Source organism: Octopus bimaculoides, chromosome 1, assembly GCF_001194135.2.
Source record: "Octopus bimaculoides isolate UCB-OBI-ISO-001 chromosome 1, ASM119413v2, whole genome shotgun sequence".
Lineage (NCBI taxonomy): Eukaryota > Metazoa > Mollusca > Cephalopoda > Octopoda > Octopodidae > Octopus > Octopus bimaculoides.
In genome coordinates this window covers 157,286,754-157,305,912 of record NC_068981.1, presented here as the reverse complement: position 1 = coordinate 157,305,912, position 19,159 = coordinate 157,286,754, and the positions used below count along the sequence as shown (strand labels likewise).

The 19,159-nt window shown below is 36.5% G+C and overlaps 1 protein-coding gene across 2 annotated transcripts in view; it reads left to right on the top strand.

Moving 5' to 3' along the window:
- The window catches only part of LOC106871415 (vacuolar fusion protein MON1 homolog A), a 31,770-nt gene extending 16,010 nt beyond the window's left edge, over positions 1-15,760 (top strand). For both annotated transcript variants that reach the window (XM_014917843.2, XM_014917844.2), the window contains exons 3-7: positions 3,825-4,266; positions 6,798-6,973; positions 10,712-10,832; positions 11,385-11,666; positions 15,214-15,760. In XM_014917843.2, the coding sequence (XP_014773329.1) occupies positions 3,825-4,266; positions 6,798-6,973; positions 10,712-10,832; positions 11,385-11,666; positions 15,214-15,354 (1,162 nt within the window). In that variant the 3' untranslated portion in view covers positions 15,355-15,760. The remainder of the gene's footprint in view (positions 1-3,824; positions 4,267-6,797; positions 6,974-10,711; positions 10,833-11,384; positions 11,667-15,213) is intronic.
- The last annotated feature ends 3,399 nt before the right edge of the window (positions 15,761-19,159 follow it).

Below are 19,159 nucleotides of genomic sequence, written 5' to 3'. Positions count from 1 at the left end.
TCTGTTCTGTGCTGAGGGTATAGATACTCCCTTTGCTCACTTACCATCAGGTATGCTGTGAAGCAATGATTAGTTGGCGCCACTTAAGCATACAGTTTAACCCAAATACTAACTCTTAATTCTAACTCCTAACTCTAATGCTAACCTTAACCATAAACCCTAAAACCTAACCCTAACTCTAAACCCTAACCTTAATCCCAACCCAGATTAGGTCATTTCACAGCATGAACTATGGATACTGTGGTAGACCATACACTAAAGTAGCACTGATTGATCTACTGGAAACCTATAACCAATGACATTATTGTTGACATATTGCAGTACATAATGTAATTACTTAATGCTATCATATCTGTGTTATATGCCTGGCATTTCATGTATCATACAGTTGCTGTAGTAACAGCCATAGCCATTCAAACTCATCCAAGCCTGTGAAGAAAACAAATACGATATAATGAAATGAGACTGAAGAAAATGGTAGCTTATTATTAGCAGTGGGGTAGGAGAATCACATATAAGTTCTCTCATTTAGATCAACTAGCAGAGGCACCCAACATTGCCCGGGAATGAAACTTTTCCTTACATATTAGAAGAAAAAAGCAAAACATGTTGTATAGAAATTTGTTATTCTAAATTCAATTTATTTTTCAATTGGGATACAATTTATTCTTTAATTGGGAAATCAATTCTGAATTCGTAATACAAAATAATAATAATAATAATAAACGAAAATATAAAATTTACCACTTTTATGAAAGGAGATAAATTCTACCACATATGTTGAAGGAAATTATGTATAGCTTCTGGGTAAACAACATTCTTTGTTTTCTGGTTTGGAGCATAGACAAATAAGTCTTGCAAACTACCTACCCTGGAGCAACCAATAAAGATGACCATGAGAAAAGCAAGCCAGTAGATTTCAAAGACTGACCTTGAGTTTTATTGATAGACATTGCAAAGCAAAGTCACACTGGGAATTGTGTTCGTTTGAACTGAAAGGGCATATCTGTTGGTTTGATTAGAATTCTTGGAATGGAAACCGCTTCCCCAGAGGCACATCCAGTGATGATGGGAGCTTCTGTCACATTAGGTGATAATGTCTTCACAACCTTGCCCATTGCATAATTTAGGAGGATCTAAATTTCTTCAGAAAAAGTTTATGTAGAGGAATTCCAGGTGGCTCAAGAGAATTAAAGAACTTTGTTGGGTAATGAACAGCTTGATTTTCATGAAGGACTGAATCAACTGATTTGTACTCATTAATGACTGTTGAAATTTTATCCATTAATTCATGGTTAATTCTGGCTACTGTCTCATTTTTTGGAGTAAGAATTGCCCTTTCACACAACCATTTCTGTGAATTATGATTATTACTTAAGTCTGGCAATATGCTTTTCTTCAATTCAGCTGGGGAATTCACCGTGATAGCAATATGAGCTAAACTGATATCATCATTCCCATCAAATGATATTTTCCCATTTCCTAATTATAGGAGCCAGGTTGAAAACTGCTTTGCACATTGGTCCCCATGTAATGAAGCTCGCACGTTAGTATTGAAGGAGAATTTCAGTACTTTATTCCATAGGTGTGAAGACTTAATGCATGCTTTTATTTCATCAGATGTTGTTTATCTCAGAATGACTGGTAATGTCTGTCTGAAGTCTCCTGATGAAATTAATGTAACTCCTCCCATAAATTTATTGTTGCCTCTGATGTCCTGTAAGGTCTTATCAAGAGCTTCCATTGCACCTCTATGTGACATGGTGCATCCATCCCAAATGATAAGGTGGCATTAGCACAACACTTCTGCTGAACCTGAATCATAGCTTATGTTACAAATTAGACTGTCACCTGTGACTAGGTTTAGTGGTGATTTAAAAGCAGAATGAGCTGTTCGTCCTCCTGGGAGAATGGTGACAGCAAAGCCATACAATGGTACAGCAACTGCAATTTTTTTTATTTTTGTTGCCTTTGGACAGAAGCAATGTTACAAATGTTTTACCTGTGTCACCAGGAGCATCAAGAAAAAGAATTCCTCTGCTTTTTTCAAACGATTGTGGAATACTGCACACCCACAAACAGATTCATATACAGTATCGAACATCAGATGAAATAGACGTGTGTGAGAGAGACAGACAGACAGTGAGTGAAGGGGTGTGTCGTCATGTATATGTATATACATAAAGAAATAGGCATACATCTTGTGTGAGAGAGAGAGAGTGCCACTTAGACATCACTCTCTCTCTCTCTCTCTCACTCACACACACACATATACATACAAAAAAGATGTATACATATGTATTTATGTATGTACAAATACATGACAACACGCTTCTTCACTCACTCACACACAGACACACACCATGCATAAATGTATACAAACGTACCTACAAAAACGTGTGTGTGTGTGACTTATAAATACATAGAGCTGAACAGAGCACAGAAAAGAAAAGAAATAAAAAAATTTACGTAAATTAATGAATTAATGCTCATATTTTTTGGACGCCCCATGTTGAATTGCAAAATTTAAACTTGATATTTGTGTAATAAAGAAATCAAACCTGGAGTGTGTGTGTGTGTGAGAGAGAGAGAGAACATTGCAAACAATGAATGAGGTGGATATGGAATGAAAAAATCGTATAAATAAAAGCACATTGAAAACTATCTTTTATGGAATATTTAAATCTGTGAACTTAGTAAATATTTCTTTCAGTAATTTATGGTAGTTGTTTACAAATTGCAAATTAAAACTTGAAATGAAAACATAGAAATTATACAGGGGAGACTTCGCCGTTTTTATGTCAATACTAAAAGTTGCTAATGTAATAATATTCCAAGGTATATTTGTAGAGAATTTCATTAAATAATATCCATTTTCTTGAAAGTTAAGACGAATTGAAGTAGACTCCGGTGAATTTTCAGAAATTCCCCACCCCCTCTCCCAAATTTTATATATTCCAAATGGACATGATATAACACATATTCGTAGCAAATTTTATTAAAAAATATCCATTTTTCTGAATGTTATAATCATCAAAATTTGTGGGGTGGGGGGCAGAAATCTGTAGTTATGTCAACAAATTTGACACTTTCCTTCTACGTATGGTTATATATGTATACAGAAATACATGAGTGCAGAAGATAGTAAACAATGAAAATAACTTGGTAACGGAAATTATGTTTCTTAATACGATGGGCAGAAAGTAAATAAGAAATTTTAATGGAAAATAAAGTATTGTATGGGTTGAAGTGAAATTTGTCACTCAGTGAACCAAGGAGCCATTAGCAAAGGAACCAGAAAGAAACCGTCAATGACAGAAAAACACATGACATATGGATTGAAGTGAAATTTATGCAGATACTTCTGTCAGTAAATTATGAAATTACTTACATCAGTAATTGTGAACTTCTTTCAGTAATTTATCATCATTTGTTTGTAAATAGTGATTCAAAACTTAGACAAGTGAAAACAAGAGACATAGACAGAGAGATATGTTACAGAGAGAAAGAGATAGAGAGGTATGTTACATCACTGATGCTAGAAAACTGGAAGCAAAAATATTAAAATCTTTGAAAGATGTGAATAATAATTTTAAATAAAAAAAATCAAATGAAGACCCTATTATATGTTCGAGGTCAAATTATTCATACATCACAAGTATGGAAGTAATTGGTGAAGCAGTTTTCGCATGAAAAGTAAATATGCACACATCTCTGTTTTATATATTAGACATTATTATTATGAACCTAAATAGATTAAATTTTTATTCACTAAGATAAAAATAGTTACATATGGTGATGATCATATTGATTTCTCTTTGCAGATTTGGCAATGAAGATAATCTAGTTACTTTGATGGGAGTCATGCAAGCTTTGGTTTCATTTGTTACAAACTCTGAGAAGGACAGCATCCGATGTATCGTAGCTGGAGATCATCGATTTGTCTTCCTTCTTCGAGAACACCTCTTTCTAGTTGGTGTCTCTCGTGGTCCTGATTCCACCCACCAGCTACTCCTGCAACTGTCCTACGTCTACAATCAGATCATCAGTGTCCTTACTCTCAGTCAATTGGCCAAGATCTTCAAACAGCGACACAACTTTGACCTCCGGCGTCTTCTTAGTGGTGCTGAGAAATTTATCGACAATTTACTCAATATGATGGACAGTGAGCCTGGTTTCTTACTCGGGGCTGTCCGATGTCTGCCCCTCGAAGGATCAATTCGTGATACTATAGCTCAGGCCATTGTGCAGCATTGTAAAGTGAAGGTAATGTTTACTGCTACTCCTCTTCCTCCTTTCATCACAACATCAGAATTGAAACACTAAAGCTTATTTCACTTTGTTAATTTCATCTCACAATTTTGTTTGTTTGTTGATGTTTGCATTATGTTATTAGTTAATTTCTCTCTTGTCATTTTTAATGCAATACTAGTCACTTCCTCACTTTGGAATCTTCTGTCCTTTATTCTCATTATCCTCCCTTCCCTTCTCTTACTATTCTCGCCAAACAGCTCTTCATTGTGCCTTTTGATATCACTTCTCTGCTATATTCCATCTTAACACCTCACATATCTAGTCATTCTCACCCACCTCTAATCACATCCTTAACCAGCTATTACTCTCCCCTCACATTCTTATGAAACTACCGACCCTCCATTGACAAAGGGCAACACAGAAATACAATGAGATACAAAATATTAAAAAAATACCCAAAATAAAAATAATAGAAATAAAAATCAAAAATATAAAGTATAAAATAAATAAACTGTCCAAAATAAATTAATGGAAGTAAAAGAAAACAAAATATGAAATAAACAAACCACTCAAGCACTCCATTCTTTAACATAGACATGTCTTGACTTTTACAAAGAAGATCGATGATCGTTCTAAGATTGTAATGTAAATTTATAGACTGGAAGAATTCCTTATCTCTTATGCGTGTAAGCATTCTACTTCAAAGGAAATCATTTGTTCATGGTCAACTTAACACAGCAGGATACCAAACTGTTGGACAGGACACTTAGATTTATTTGTTCATAAACTCAATTTTGGTTGCCCTTGGGTTGCATCACAGTTACTTTACCTACCATTATGAGATGCTATTGAAACAAGAAGAACTTATTCACCGTCACCCTTATATTCATTTACATGATGTATTCATATATATATATATATATATATATATATATTGGTCATCCCATAAATAATGCGGTTTTTTTACACTTCTTTTATTTTTCAAAATTAAGATAAACAAAGTTCTTTTTATAATCTAAAATATACTCTCCTTCACTTTCTACAATGCTCCTCCATCTATCTGGTAGACTTGCAAGGCCCCTTTTCCAAAGTTCACTTGTCCATGATGAAAAATACTCCTCCACAACTGTTCTGACCTCATCTACAGAATTCATATTTTTTCTGTCCTAATGATTTTGAAGACTGCAGAATAAATGATAATAAGATGGAGCAATGTCTGGCAAATATGGTGGGTGGGGGCATCATTTCCCATTCAAACTGCTCTAGCCTTTGGAATGTCATCCTTGCTGTATGTGACTGACCATTATCCTGATGGAAGAACACCTTTCATCTTGAAACCAAAGAAGTCATTTTCCTTCTAAAGTTTTTGCTACTGTTTGGTTTGGGCCTAAAAGTTCAAAGTGGACTAAACCTTTTATATCCCACCAAACAGATAACAACACCTTACATGGGTGAAAACATTCTTTTGCCTTGGGTGCTGGTGTTTCTCCTTTCCCCACCCACTGTCTTCGGCACTTTACATTTTTATAGAGAACCCTTTCCTCATCACCAGTTACTATTCAGTCCAAAAAAGGTTCATTCATGAGACATTGCAGCAAAGAAGAGTACACATTCACTCTCTGTGTGCAATTAGACTCAGAAAGTTTGTGAGGAAAGCATTGATCCAATTTGCTGACTTTCCCAATGGCATGCAGGTGTTGATGAATGGTTAAATGACCAAATCCAAGCTTCTCTGTTACAATGGGGTTTTGTTCCACCAGGGTTTGTAGGACGTCCTTGTTGAGCTCTACAGATCTTCCAGGACAAAGGTCATCTTCTAGGCTGTAGCTTCCAGCTTGGAATTTCTGGAACTGCCGTTGACACCAAGTACCCTTCCTAACGCCAATAATGACATAAATATTACATGTATAATGTGTTCATGCACAATATGTGTAGATTACAGGTACATTAGGTGCACATTGCAAATAAAATGTATTCATAATGAAGTTCATATGTCTTTATACATTACGATATGGTCATTTATTGTTTTGTTTTATATACAAGAGGGTGCTGAAAAGCTCCTGGCTTTAGGGATATCATGAAAAGCCTGATTAGAGGCCCAATCTTCTGAGTTCTTTTACAGGGCTTAGAAAGATAGACGGACCACTGCAATAAGTGTGTGAATCTGAGAGAGGAATATGTTGAATAAAATCATAATTAACTAATCCTCCTGTATTTTCTTTTACCAATAGCCAAGAACTTTTCAGCACCCCCTCGTATATGTTATATAACTTGCATTACTGACAAAATGTTTATAATTAGTGTTAAACACTGGTAATTCTTGAAAACAGCCCTTAATTTAATAACCTAATTGCATATGTTTTTTTTTTTTTTCTTCTGTTCCCAATGTTTATTTCCTTCAACAGCTTTTAAATGAACACCAGTTTTATTCTTTAAACGTCTTCACCGTTTTGACAGCAAAGTTACCTTCCCTGAAATAATAACATAAAATTCACTGAATACTTACTGTTCTAAAAACTAACCACTTCAACTTCTGTTTGCAGGATCTAGTTTTTGCCCTTATCATTGCCAGCAGTCAGTTAGTAACATTAGTCCGAATGAAAAAATACTTCCTACATCCAGTGGATCTCCATCTTATTATTAACCTTGTCAATGCATCAGAGTCTTTCAAGGCAGCGGAATCATGGACACCAATATGTCTACCCAAATTTGATTCAAGGTATTTCTAACTTTGTCATTTTCTTTGCTCTCTGTTCTTCACTTCATCCCCAGGCCAACCAAAGCCTTCTGCATAGATTTGGCAGACAGAGAAACTGGAAGACGCCCTTTGATTATATGTGTGTGTGTGTTTGTTTGTCAAGTCCCCTTCACCTAGTGGTTCAGCAAAAGGAACCTATAGAATAAATACTAGGTATTAAGAAATAAACACAAGGAGCAATTTGTTTGACTAAAACCCTTTGAGGCGGTGCTCCAGCTCGGCTACCATCCTTGCAAGGTAATGTTTCTCCTGAGCCATCATGTGATGTCAAGATAAGAGTGGATAAACACACACGGCGTTGCTCAGGAGTGAAATATTTGTTTATTCTTGTCTTTTACTGTGGCGTTACTAGAGCATTGCCTTTAGTCAAACAAATTAATCCCAAGTACTCATTCTATTGGTCACTTTTATGAAGCTACTAATTTATGGGGACGTAAACATACCAACATTAGTTGGCAAGCAATGTAGATATATATATATATATATATGTTGTTGTTGTTGTTGTTGGCACTCCATCGCTTACGGCGTCAAGGGTTCCAGTTGATCCGATCAACGGAACAGCCTGCTCGTGAAATTAACGTGCAAGTGGCTGAGCACTCCACAGACACATGTACCCTTAACGTAGTTCTCGGGGATATTCAGCGTGACACAGTGTGACAAGGCTGACCCTTTGAATTACAGGCACAACAGAAACAGGAAGTAAGAGTGAGAGGAAGTTGTGGTGAAAGAGTACAGCAGGGTTCGCCACCATCCCCTGCCGGAACCTCGTGGAGCTTTAGGTGTTTTCGCTCAATAAACATTCACAACGCCCAGTCTGGGAATCGAAACCACGAGTCCGCTGCCCTAACCACTGGGCCATTGCGCCTCCACATATATATATTGATACACACACAAACACACACATATATGTATATCAATATAAATACATGAAAGTACATGAAGTTTGGTAAAAAAAAAGGTGATCATGTACATATATCCTAGCTGCTGTGATTATAACACCTTGTTGTAAACAACGTTCCTTGTTTTTCCTTGTGGAGCATATGTAAAGAGGTTTTTCTTGCTTCCCACTCTTGAGCAGCCAACATACAGTGGTCCATGCGAGAAGCAGAGCTCTTTCAAGAGAAGACCAGCCACAGAGAGGGTTTGACCCTGAGATTTGTTAATGGACATGGCAAAACTGACGTGAAGCGGGGATTGCAGTCTTCTGAACATAAATGAAATTTCTGCTCCTGATGGAGTAAGAGGAATTTTTGGAATGAAGATGTCATCATTTTTTCCACATCCAGAAAGAATGATAGCCTCGATAACTTGTGACATCATTTTCTTTTTCACCAGTTGTGTTCCATTGCAAAGTCTTGGTTGTTCCAGATTGTGGAGTAGCATTACCGGAGTTCCAACTTCAAGTGCTGAAATGTCGGGAGGTAGTCCAGGAGGCTCCAACGAATTGAGAAATTCAGGAGGATAGTTCACCACTTCATTTTTATCTGGAACTGTATCAACAGACTTGTAAGTGTGAAGAGTGCTGGGAAGAGAATGCATTAGCTGTTGATTTATTTTTTTAACAGCAACGTTTTTTGGAGCTAATATTGCTCTTTCACACAGCCAATTGTGATTTTGGTAGTTTTCTGTGAAGTTATGAAAGACTTTGTGTTTGAGCTCATCCACAGAATTAACAACAGAGAAAAATGGCCACACTTCCATTTCTCCTGCAGCATCGAGAGGCACCTTGCCATCACCAAGTGTCAAAATGTCTTGTGCATATATTGTGGATGACAATATATTTCATTTGACAAGGTAGCATGTGGTTAATGTTTATTACCATCTTCCATTGTCCTGTTGTGAGAAGTAAGTTTTATTTCCCTGTCGTGGGAATGAATTGAGAACGAGATGTAAGGGGACAATGTTTTTGAGATTCTGGTTCGAATGTAAGGCAGGTCTGAAAGGGTTCCCAACAGTTATTAGTAGAAGGGGTAGAGTGCTTATGACGAATATGTATGTATGTATGTATGCATGTATATATATATGTGAGGTAATAGTTTCACTTTAATAGTGAAAGTATCTCACATTGCAATAGAGAGATGTTATTGTTTCACTTTTGACACGTAATACTGAAATAGTGTAAGAGATAAGATATTGCTCTGGGCTCGCATTAGGCAAGAAGTTGAAAATTTTTTTGGCCCATGACCCTGCATGGACCGTAAGTAAGGCATATATAAAATTTTAACAAAATCGGTTAGGTAGTTCTCGAGTTTTAGGGATTCCTACAGCCAGACACACACAGACAAACATTCTCATTTTTATATATAGAGAGATAAATGAGCTTCTTTTAGTTTCTGTCTACCAAATCTACTCACAATTCTTAGTAGAAGATTCTTACCTGAGGTGCTGTGTTGTGCAGTGAGAATGAACCTGAAGCCAAATGGTTGGGAAGCAAGCTTCTTAACCATCCAGTCATGCCTGCACTTTTTCTTTTTTTGCTTTTGTAAATCCAGGACTACATTATTTAATGTGTCCTTTCTTTTAAGGTGGTAGTGTATGGTTTAAGGGGAATGTAGCTACTGTTTCTTGCAAATTGATCAACTGCACAGAGCCCTGGTTCTAAAATAGTGCAACAGAGCATACTAGTGTACTGCTAGGCATACCTATGTGTGCTGCAAAAATGTATTTGAATATGTGGAAAATGCAATTGAAATTCAAACTATGAGGTCTTTGATAACTCTGTTTCATTTATTGACTGAAGAAATAAGTACTTAATAATTTTCTGTTGTTTAAATGGTTGGTGTTAGGAAGGGCATCCAGCTGTAGAAACTCTGCCAAATCAGATTGGAGCCTGGTGTGACCACCTGGTTCACCAGTCCTCAATCAAATCGTCCAACCCATGCTAGCATGGAAAGCGGACGTTAAACGATGATGATGATGATGAAGCTTAGATATCTAAACATCATTTAATGTTTTATTTTATACATCAAGCATCCCAACCTACTTTAACTTGTCCTAAAGTAGGCCACAAGTAAAAGTAGTTTCGAGGAACTGTGTTGTAGAGGTTCCCTCATTGGCTCTTCAGTGAAATATTAGTTCCAAATTTTGGCACAAGGCCAGCAATTCTGGGTGGTGGAGTAAGTCGATTACATACCCACCCCCATCAGGGATCAACTGGTATATTTTATCAACCCCGAAAGGATGGAAGGCAAAGTCAACCTTGGTGGAATTTGAACTCAAAACATAAAGATGGACAAGATTCTGCTTAGCATTTTGCCTGGCATGCTAGAATTTCTACCAGTTCACTGCCTTTCTTGAGTGAAATATTACATATCAGAAGCACTAGACCAGTATTTCTCAACCTTTGTATTCCATGCCTCACTTTTATTTTTTTTTTTAAATGTGCAACTTCACCATGAATGAAGTATATCAAAAGAATTAAAACTTTATTGCAAGTTGTATTCACTTGTTACTTACTTAAGCCACATTCTAAAGTCACATGCCAAGTAAAATATTGCCATGCACCATCTTGAGAAACATTGCACTAGACCGTCGGGTTTCACACTAATATGTAATTAATTAACTTCATCTATTAAGGGCTATCCAATAATACTTTCTTCACTCAAATCCTGGTTTTGGTTATTGCTTACAGCCCTGTAAAATTCAACTTCTTTTCTAATTGTCTACTTTAACAAGCATGTATCTTGTTTCCTACTGTAGTGGTTTTCTGCAAGCACACGTCTCCTACCTGGATGAAAGCTGCCAAACCTGTCTATTTTTACTGACTGTAGACAGAGATTCTTTCTTCACTTTATCAGATTGTAAAAGCAAGATTAAGCAGGTAAGTTATGATTTATGTTGCTCAGCTGTTTGAGATGTCATAATTACCTTTGAAGCCATGTGAATAAAATATGAGTAGTAAATTCAAAATGTTGCACTGATCATATATCTGTGAATTCAAACATTTCTATTTCAAATTAAGTAAGCTTAAATTCCATTTTACCACATGGTGGGTAGTTTTAACAAAGACCCTCTATTTGTAAACATATTCAAGAATAGCATTGGAAAAATAAAGTTTAAAAATAATATACTTTTACTGTTATTGCTGTTGATTCAGTTGCTTACGTCTGATTTATCTACAAAAAAAAAATATATAAATAGTAAATTTAAAGTGATGTACTGGCCATATATCTGTAAATTCAAACTTTTCTGTTGCATATTTAAGCAGGCTTAAATTACATTTTGCCACATAGTGCGGAGCTGTTATAAAGACATCTATTTGTAAAAATATTGTAAAATAGCATTGGAAGAATAAAGTTTTAAAATAATATATTTTTACTATTGTTGCTGTATTAGCTGTTGATTCAGTTGTTTACATCTAATTTATCTACAGAAACTACAAAAGTCCAACTGTCTGCAAGCCATCAGTGATTCACTATCAAGAAACAGTTACAGCATCAAACAGTGTGCTATCTCAGGCTTACGTCATTTCCTATACAAGTCTCGCAACTCAGCACAATATACCAGCCCTGAGCTGGAAGCTCCATATCTCAGTCAGGAAGAACAGGACCGTCTGTTTGGTCTCTACCAGTATCTCCATCACAGAATTCACAGTAGCAGTAGACCATTGAAACTTCTGTATCACGTGGGCGCACACGAAACTCTTATTGGTTGGGTGAGTTATTTCCCTTGCATCGTTTACTCTCACAATAAGCTCGAAAAGAATGCTTTTTTGCTTTTTTTCATGTATATTACTTTAATTTATTAATTATTCTTTCATATTCAGTTTTTTTTTTACTCTTACGTTCAGCTACAGTCTTAATGTACAAATAAATTCCTGAAAGCCTAACTAGCGTTAATACAGATTAAGATATATGATTTTGGAATGACATCATTGTAAACAGATTGAAAAACATTGTCATTTTAACGTCCTTTTCCATGCTTGCATGGGTTCAACTGAGTTTACTAAGGCAGCTATTCTACACACAGATGCTCTTCCTGTTGCCAACCCTCACCTATTTTCAAACAAGATAATATTTCTCCGTGGACAGACATATTTTCACAGAATTTTGGAAACGAATGATAAAACCATGCCTCTTCATCAAATCTTATACTCTGCCCACTCCAATCTTTCTCTCTTAAATTCTCAGTTTCTCCAAAAATTTACTCATTTTATTTCTATTTCTCTACTGTTTATTTTGATGCAGCATTTTTAAGCTGTCTATCATTAATATTTTTACTTTTGCTCCTAAATAAAAATGTAACAAACTATTCTGAAGGTGATTTGTGAGTTACTTCAAAATATTCCAACATACAATGGAATGTATAAGCCTTATAGAGTCTAGACAAGCAATTTCATTTACTGCTGGTAGCACTATTATATTTTTGACACAGTGTGTTAAACTAGGTGATGGTAGGAAAATTATCCATTTCTGAAATGCAATCAATTTTTTAAAAAATTAGAGGAAACTAGTGGTGATAAACATTGATAAACTTTCGTTTATTAAATGAAATAAGTTGGACAAAATATCAACCCTATAAACATGTTGATGTTGCTGTTTGGTAACCTGGCCTGTTCTACTCTAGCAGACCTATGACAGTAATATTGTTGATGAAACACTCTTTATCAAACGACTACCTCCTGCTCACCAAGCCAACGAGGAGCCTGTAAGTGGTTAGTCAACCTACTAAAATTATAGTAACTAAATTGCTCTTAAATCTCACCTCTATCGCTCTCTTGAATAAGGAAACAACACCTTAAATAGTGTAATCTTTCATACCCCTAAGATTAGGTGGTCATCACTGAAATACTTTTAATGATAGGTCTACTCATTTAGGGCTTATCTGGAGCCAAACAACAATGGTATTTATGTATTTGAGCCAACAAGTGATCCTCCTACTAGAAAAACAGCGAAATTCCTTTAGATCTTACTGTCATCGTAAAGTGAGTAGACAATGGATAATGTAATCAATCTTTACTTTACAAATGACATTATGTTCTTAACTGGAGCCTTTGATCATAGGTCTACTCTATCAGGCTTTACCTGGGGCTAAACAGCAGCACAGATACAATTTCAGCAAAGGAAGATGCCACAAAATTGTCACACTTCTTACTAGGAATAGCAGCTAAATTTCCCGTTGCTCACACTCTACTTTTGTTTAAAGAAAAAGAAAGGAAGAACACATTGGTTAATGTTCTGAATTCACTATATCTGAAAAAGACATCATGACCAGAACTCATTTGATTATAGGTCTACTGGATCAGGACTAACTTTGGACTAGACAGTACATTATACCTGTATTAGCAACAGACTGCAATGATTTTTGATGCAATTCTTAACCCATTGTATCTTGTATCTGATCTTATAAACAAAAACAACATCATGAGATGGTCATAAAATAGATTTCCTTTCCCAAATCATGCTATGCTAGGTTTTTAAAGTAACTAATCTTGTTTACCTGAAGAGACATTAGACTGCATCTGGCAGTAAGACTCCAAGAATTTGGAGTTTCTCCTTAGTTACCACTATTCCCGAGTCTTCTCTGGCCTAATATGGTAGTACATAACAAGATCCTCAGTTATGGATAAAATAGCAAACAAACAGTTCTGTGGCTAAAGCATACAAGACTAAGGGAAGGGCTAGTTGTTAGACGTGTATTATGTGAGCTTACTTTTGTGTGACAACTCCTGATATTATGTGATCCAATCCACCTGCCTAAAGGTTTACATAAGTTCTTTGCTTCAAGAGTTAGCACAGAATAGCAGGAGACTAGCAGAATAAACAGTGAATAAACAATCAGAAAGCAATGGAAACCACTGTATCTTTCCTGTGAAAAATCATGAATTGTCAGAGTTTTGCTTATGAAGAGAGAAAGAAATCAACCTTGTCCTTTTTCACATGAGCTGCTGAAGAAATTCTTAAATTTGTCAGATATCTGAATACAACATACTATGGCTGCTATTCTACCACTCTGCATCTAACACAGTCTACTCCGTAGCTCTACATTCTACACTATGTGTCCACATTTATATAGTAGGCCCCTCATAATCCATTTTTAAGACATTTGAAGGAAAGCGGGCTGCTAGTTATAGTTTGTTGAGCAACTGTAAATAGGATGATTCATCCTAAAGAACAACCACAACCAAAAACTGGAGTCTTTGCATGTTTGACTGATCTGCTTGAAATAGCAGCCAAATTTTGCTCAAATCATACTATATTATCACAAATAAAGGATATATTCCTGGTATAGAAAAGTACAGGAGGGTCACAATTGGAATCATAGATTTTTTTTGTTCAGGAATAACCTGTAACTAAACAAAAACAACAATTGCCATACAGATATTAACTAGATAGTGAAGAGAATACGTCACACTGTTGCCCCATATAATGCATCATTGCATGTTAGAATGTGTAATGTGGTTCTCAGCTAAACAGTGGCATGGTCTATCTTTACCTTTTGCTTGTTTTAGTCATTAGACTGTGGCCATCCGGGGGTACCACTTTGAAGAATTTTAGTCAAGTGAATCGACCCCATATATTTATTTTTTTAAGCCTGGTACTTATTCTATTGGTCTCTTTTGCTGTACTACTAAGTTACTGAGATATAAACACACCAACACCAGTTCTCAAGTGGTGGTGGTGGTGGTGGGGACAAACACAGACACAAAGATACACACACACACACACATACACACACATACAACAAGCTTCTTTCAGTTTCTGTCTACTAAATCCACTCACAAGGCTTTGGTCAGCCTGAAGCTATAGCTGAAGACACTTGCCCAAGATGGCACTCAGTGGGATTGAACCTAGAACCATGAGGTTGGGAAGCAAGCTTCTTACCATACAGTTATGCCTGTGCCTATCTGAAAGAAGAGACCGGTTGATTGCATCTTATTTACCATAGTACTACTCAATCAAAAATAACCTGCGGTCGAAAAACAACAGTCTATTCAAATGTATTTTGACTCTGTGCAATCAAACGTTGCCTGTTAGGGAATACAATGCAGTCACAGTTGAGATTTCAAAAATGACACACATTAACAATACTCAACCTATATCTTGCTATCAAGTGTTTGACCAGTTACAATGACAGCAGATCTATACAAGTTAACTGCTATTACCCTTCAAACTATAGTAACAGACTATTTTTTGTTTTTTAATTTATATTTCTTATGATGTTGTGGAGTTCATTCTTTATTTTGTTCCTTTTTTTTCCAGATCACTCAAGGATTTGAGTTATATGCAGTTTTTGGACCACTTGTAACGAAAACAATTGCAATACAAGCCATTAATAAACTTCTGCGCTGGATCAAAAAAGAGGAAAACCGACTGTTCATACTGAGTTCGTTTACTTTTTAACAAAGCGTAGAATTTATTGTTTCCTGTAATATTTTTTTAATTTTTTTTTTTTTTATTTAGTTTTCTGACCTCTGATCATTCCTGCTTACATGAGTAAGATTGTTGTGATCATGACAACCACATAACAACCAAATACTCTACTTAGCATATCAGTGAGTTATCTACTTGTTTTACCCTTCAAGTCATCTCCCTTCCCTTTTTTTTGAAGAGTTTTATTTATTTAATTTTTTTTTTTTTTTCCATTGGGAGACAGGGTCAAGCTTTGCAGTTCAAGGTCAGGAGACTTTAACTTGGCACGAGAATTATCTTCGTTTTTATGAAGAAACTATAAATAAATAATATTTGAATTGGTAGGGGGGATATGGAAAGCAATTTATTGAGTTAATAAAGAAGTTCTTGTAAATAACAGTTTGTTTTTGTTTATTTTCTCGCATTTTATTTCTTACGTCATGTATCTTCATTTCTTTAGCAGATTGCCAGTCACCTCTTTTCATCACTCACTCCTCTTCACATTACTATCAAACTCTGCTGCTTTGTTCATTTATGTTCAGAAATTTTCTGATTCTTGATGTGTTAGTAGTGATGTAGGTACAATGTTGTTCAATTGAAAGCATGTTACATGTATGTTTGGAGACTTTTGGCATAGTTATGTTTGTGATTGCATAATATCAACTAAATTGTGTAAGTACAGTGTTAGTACAAGAGGATGTGATTGTGTTGGTATGCTGGTTTTTGAGTAAGTACAGTATTAGTTAAGATTATGTGTTTGTAGTTGTAATGTATACTGTTAAGTATAGTTTTAGTATGACTCAATATGCTTACAGTTTTGTAAGTATAGTGTTAGTTTAGTAGTATACATTTGGGATTGTGAACTATCTCTTATGTAAGTATAATGTTATTATAAGAGAATATGTTTGTAGTTGTAAAATTTCTGTTGTGTAGGTATCATCATCATTATCATCATCATCTGATTTAGCTTGCCTGGATTAAAGTTTTTAGCATTGTAACTAATTTTTCAAATAAGTGTCTGAAACTAAAAACACCGCAGGACATTCTCCTTGTTTGACTTCAAAATGAGTGATGCAGGATAAACATCTGGAGAGTATTAAGGTCCTACACTATCTGTTGGAGATTTAATAACCTCTATGATAACCAGTTCTATAGATGTTTACTACAGTTCACATAGATCGAGGTAACCCTGATCAGTATTACAGTTAAAGTTCCATTTTCCATTATCATGTGAGTTTCACCATTGATTATTGCTTACTTTATTTCTCCATTGAAACTGTACATCCACCATTTTGCCTCCATGGGTAGAAAAAAAGGGAGACCAATGAGACTAGTTTCTGATTTTGTTAATCCCTCATCTAATTAATGAATTCACATTGACAGCACATGTACTGATATACAAATTAGACAAACCGGTTTAGAAATTCCTAGGTTAATATATATACTATAATAACCTATATTATAGATCCTGTAATCTACTACTCTTTCTGTGGACATAAAATGGGTAACCTTAGAGGGTGACTAATCAGATCAGTATTTTTAATGAAGACAAGTCTATGATGTTATTACTTTCTTTACTCTACAGACTAAAATTTTGCATATAAATTATCCTAAAAAATGAGCAGTGTACTATTAAGTGTATGGATGCATATATGTGTGTGTGCATGTATGTATGTATATGCGTGTGTGTGTATATGTATATATCCCCTCCATGCCTTCCGCTCACATTCAACATAATTTCGTTTACATACCATTTTCCTACTCACCCACTATCCTATATCACTACATTCCCATACTTGCCCATCTGCATACACTAAGAAACTACATGCACTCCATACCATTACACACACACACATGGCCATATGGTTGAGCAGTTTTCTTCAGAATCATATGGTTAGGGATTCACCCTCACTAGGTTGGCTGTTGGGTGGTGTCTTCTATATCTGCAAGCTGACCATTGCCTTGTGAGTGAAATTTGATCAACATAAACTAGTAGAAGCCCATTACATGGGTGAGTAAGTATGTATTCCCTTGTCTTGACGTACACATTGATTGTAAATAAAAACTCACTGTTCATACAAATGGTGTTTTTCATAAAGACATTCGAGCGAGATCGTTGCCAGTGTCGCTGGACTGGCTCTTGTGCAGGTGGCACGTAAAATACACCATTTTGAGCATGGCCGTTGCCAGTACCGCTTGACTGGCCTTCGTGCCGGTGGCACATAAAAGCACCCACTACACTCTCGGAGTGGTTGGCGTTAGGAAGGGCATCCAGCTGTAAAAACCATGTCGGATCAGATTGGAGCCTAGTGTAGCCATCTGGTTCACAAGTCCTCAGTCAAATCGTCCAACCCATGCTAGCATGGAAGGTGGACGTTAAATGACAATGATGATGATAATGAATGTAGAAGTATAACCAATTTATTGCAGATAAATTTTAACAGCAAAATCTTATATAGACCCCCAAGGGTCATGTATACCCTGGTTGATAACCATTGCTTTAAATCAAAAGCATAGTAGTTTGAAAGGGACCAATAAAATATATACCAGGCTGCATGTGCTATGTCCATGGATCAGTATGATCTGTTATTTTCTTTGTCAACGAATGAGAAAGTGAGTACTCAGTATGTGTTCTTTTGGCTTTATTGGTTGGAACAAGACGTAAACTAGTTATCTTGGGTCAAATAAGAACATTTATTTCTATAAACGTCTTTTACTTGTTTCAGTAACCAGTTTCAAGAATTTTAGTCGATAAAGTCAACTCCAGTACTTATTTTTTAAGCCTGGCACTTATTCTATCAGTCTCTTGTGCTGGACTGCTATGTTACGGTGACATAAACTCACCAACAATGGTTGTCAAGCAGTGGTGGGACACACACACACACACACACACACACTCAACTGGATTCTTTCAGATTCCATTTACCAAATCTGCACACAAGGTTCTGGTCAGCTATAGTAGAAGATACTTGCCCAAGGTGCCATGTAGTGGGACTGAGAAGCAAATTTCTTACCACACAGTCACACTTGTGCCTGCTTATAGTGCAGGCCAAACCAAGTGCATAAAATGGTCAATATACATAAGAACAACTTAACATAAAGGAAGGAAAGAATGTGAGGTGTTAGTAGAGTTTGTATATTGAGATGTGGTGGATGGACGAAATTACCCACCTTCCTTCATTGGACACAAAACTCCACTTGTTGAGGCAAGTGAAATCGGAATCGGAATAAAAATCGAACTAAACTGGACGACTGGCACCCATGCCAACGTTGTCTTCATTGTGAAGACCTGTTGGGGCAAGCGAAGTGAAATCATGATGGCACCTGTGCCCAGCGTCGCCCTCCTGGCACATGTAAAGACATTCGAGTGAGATCGTTGCCCGTGCCGCTGGACTGGCTCCTATGCAGGACACGAAACTCGGGACCTGTTGGGGCAAGCGAAGCGAAATCGTGATGGCACCTGTGCCCAGCATCACCTTCCTTGCACTTGTGCCAGTGGTACGTGTAAAGACATTCGAGCGAGATGGTGCCAGTGCCGCTGGACTGGCTCCTGTGCAGGTGGCACGTAAAATACACCATTTTGAGCGTGGCCGTTGCCAGTACCTCCTGACTGGCCTTCGTGCCGGTGACACGTAAAAGCACCCACTACACTCTCTGAGTGGTTGGCGTTAGGAAGGGCATCCAGCTGTAGAAAGTCTGCCAGATCAGATTGGAGCCTGGTGTAGCCATCTGATTTCACCAGTCCTCAGTCAAATCGTCCAACCCATGCTAGCATGGAAAGCGGATGTTAAACGAT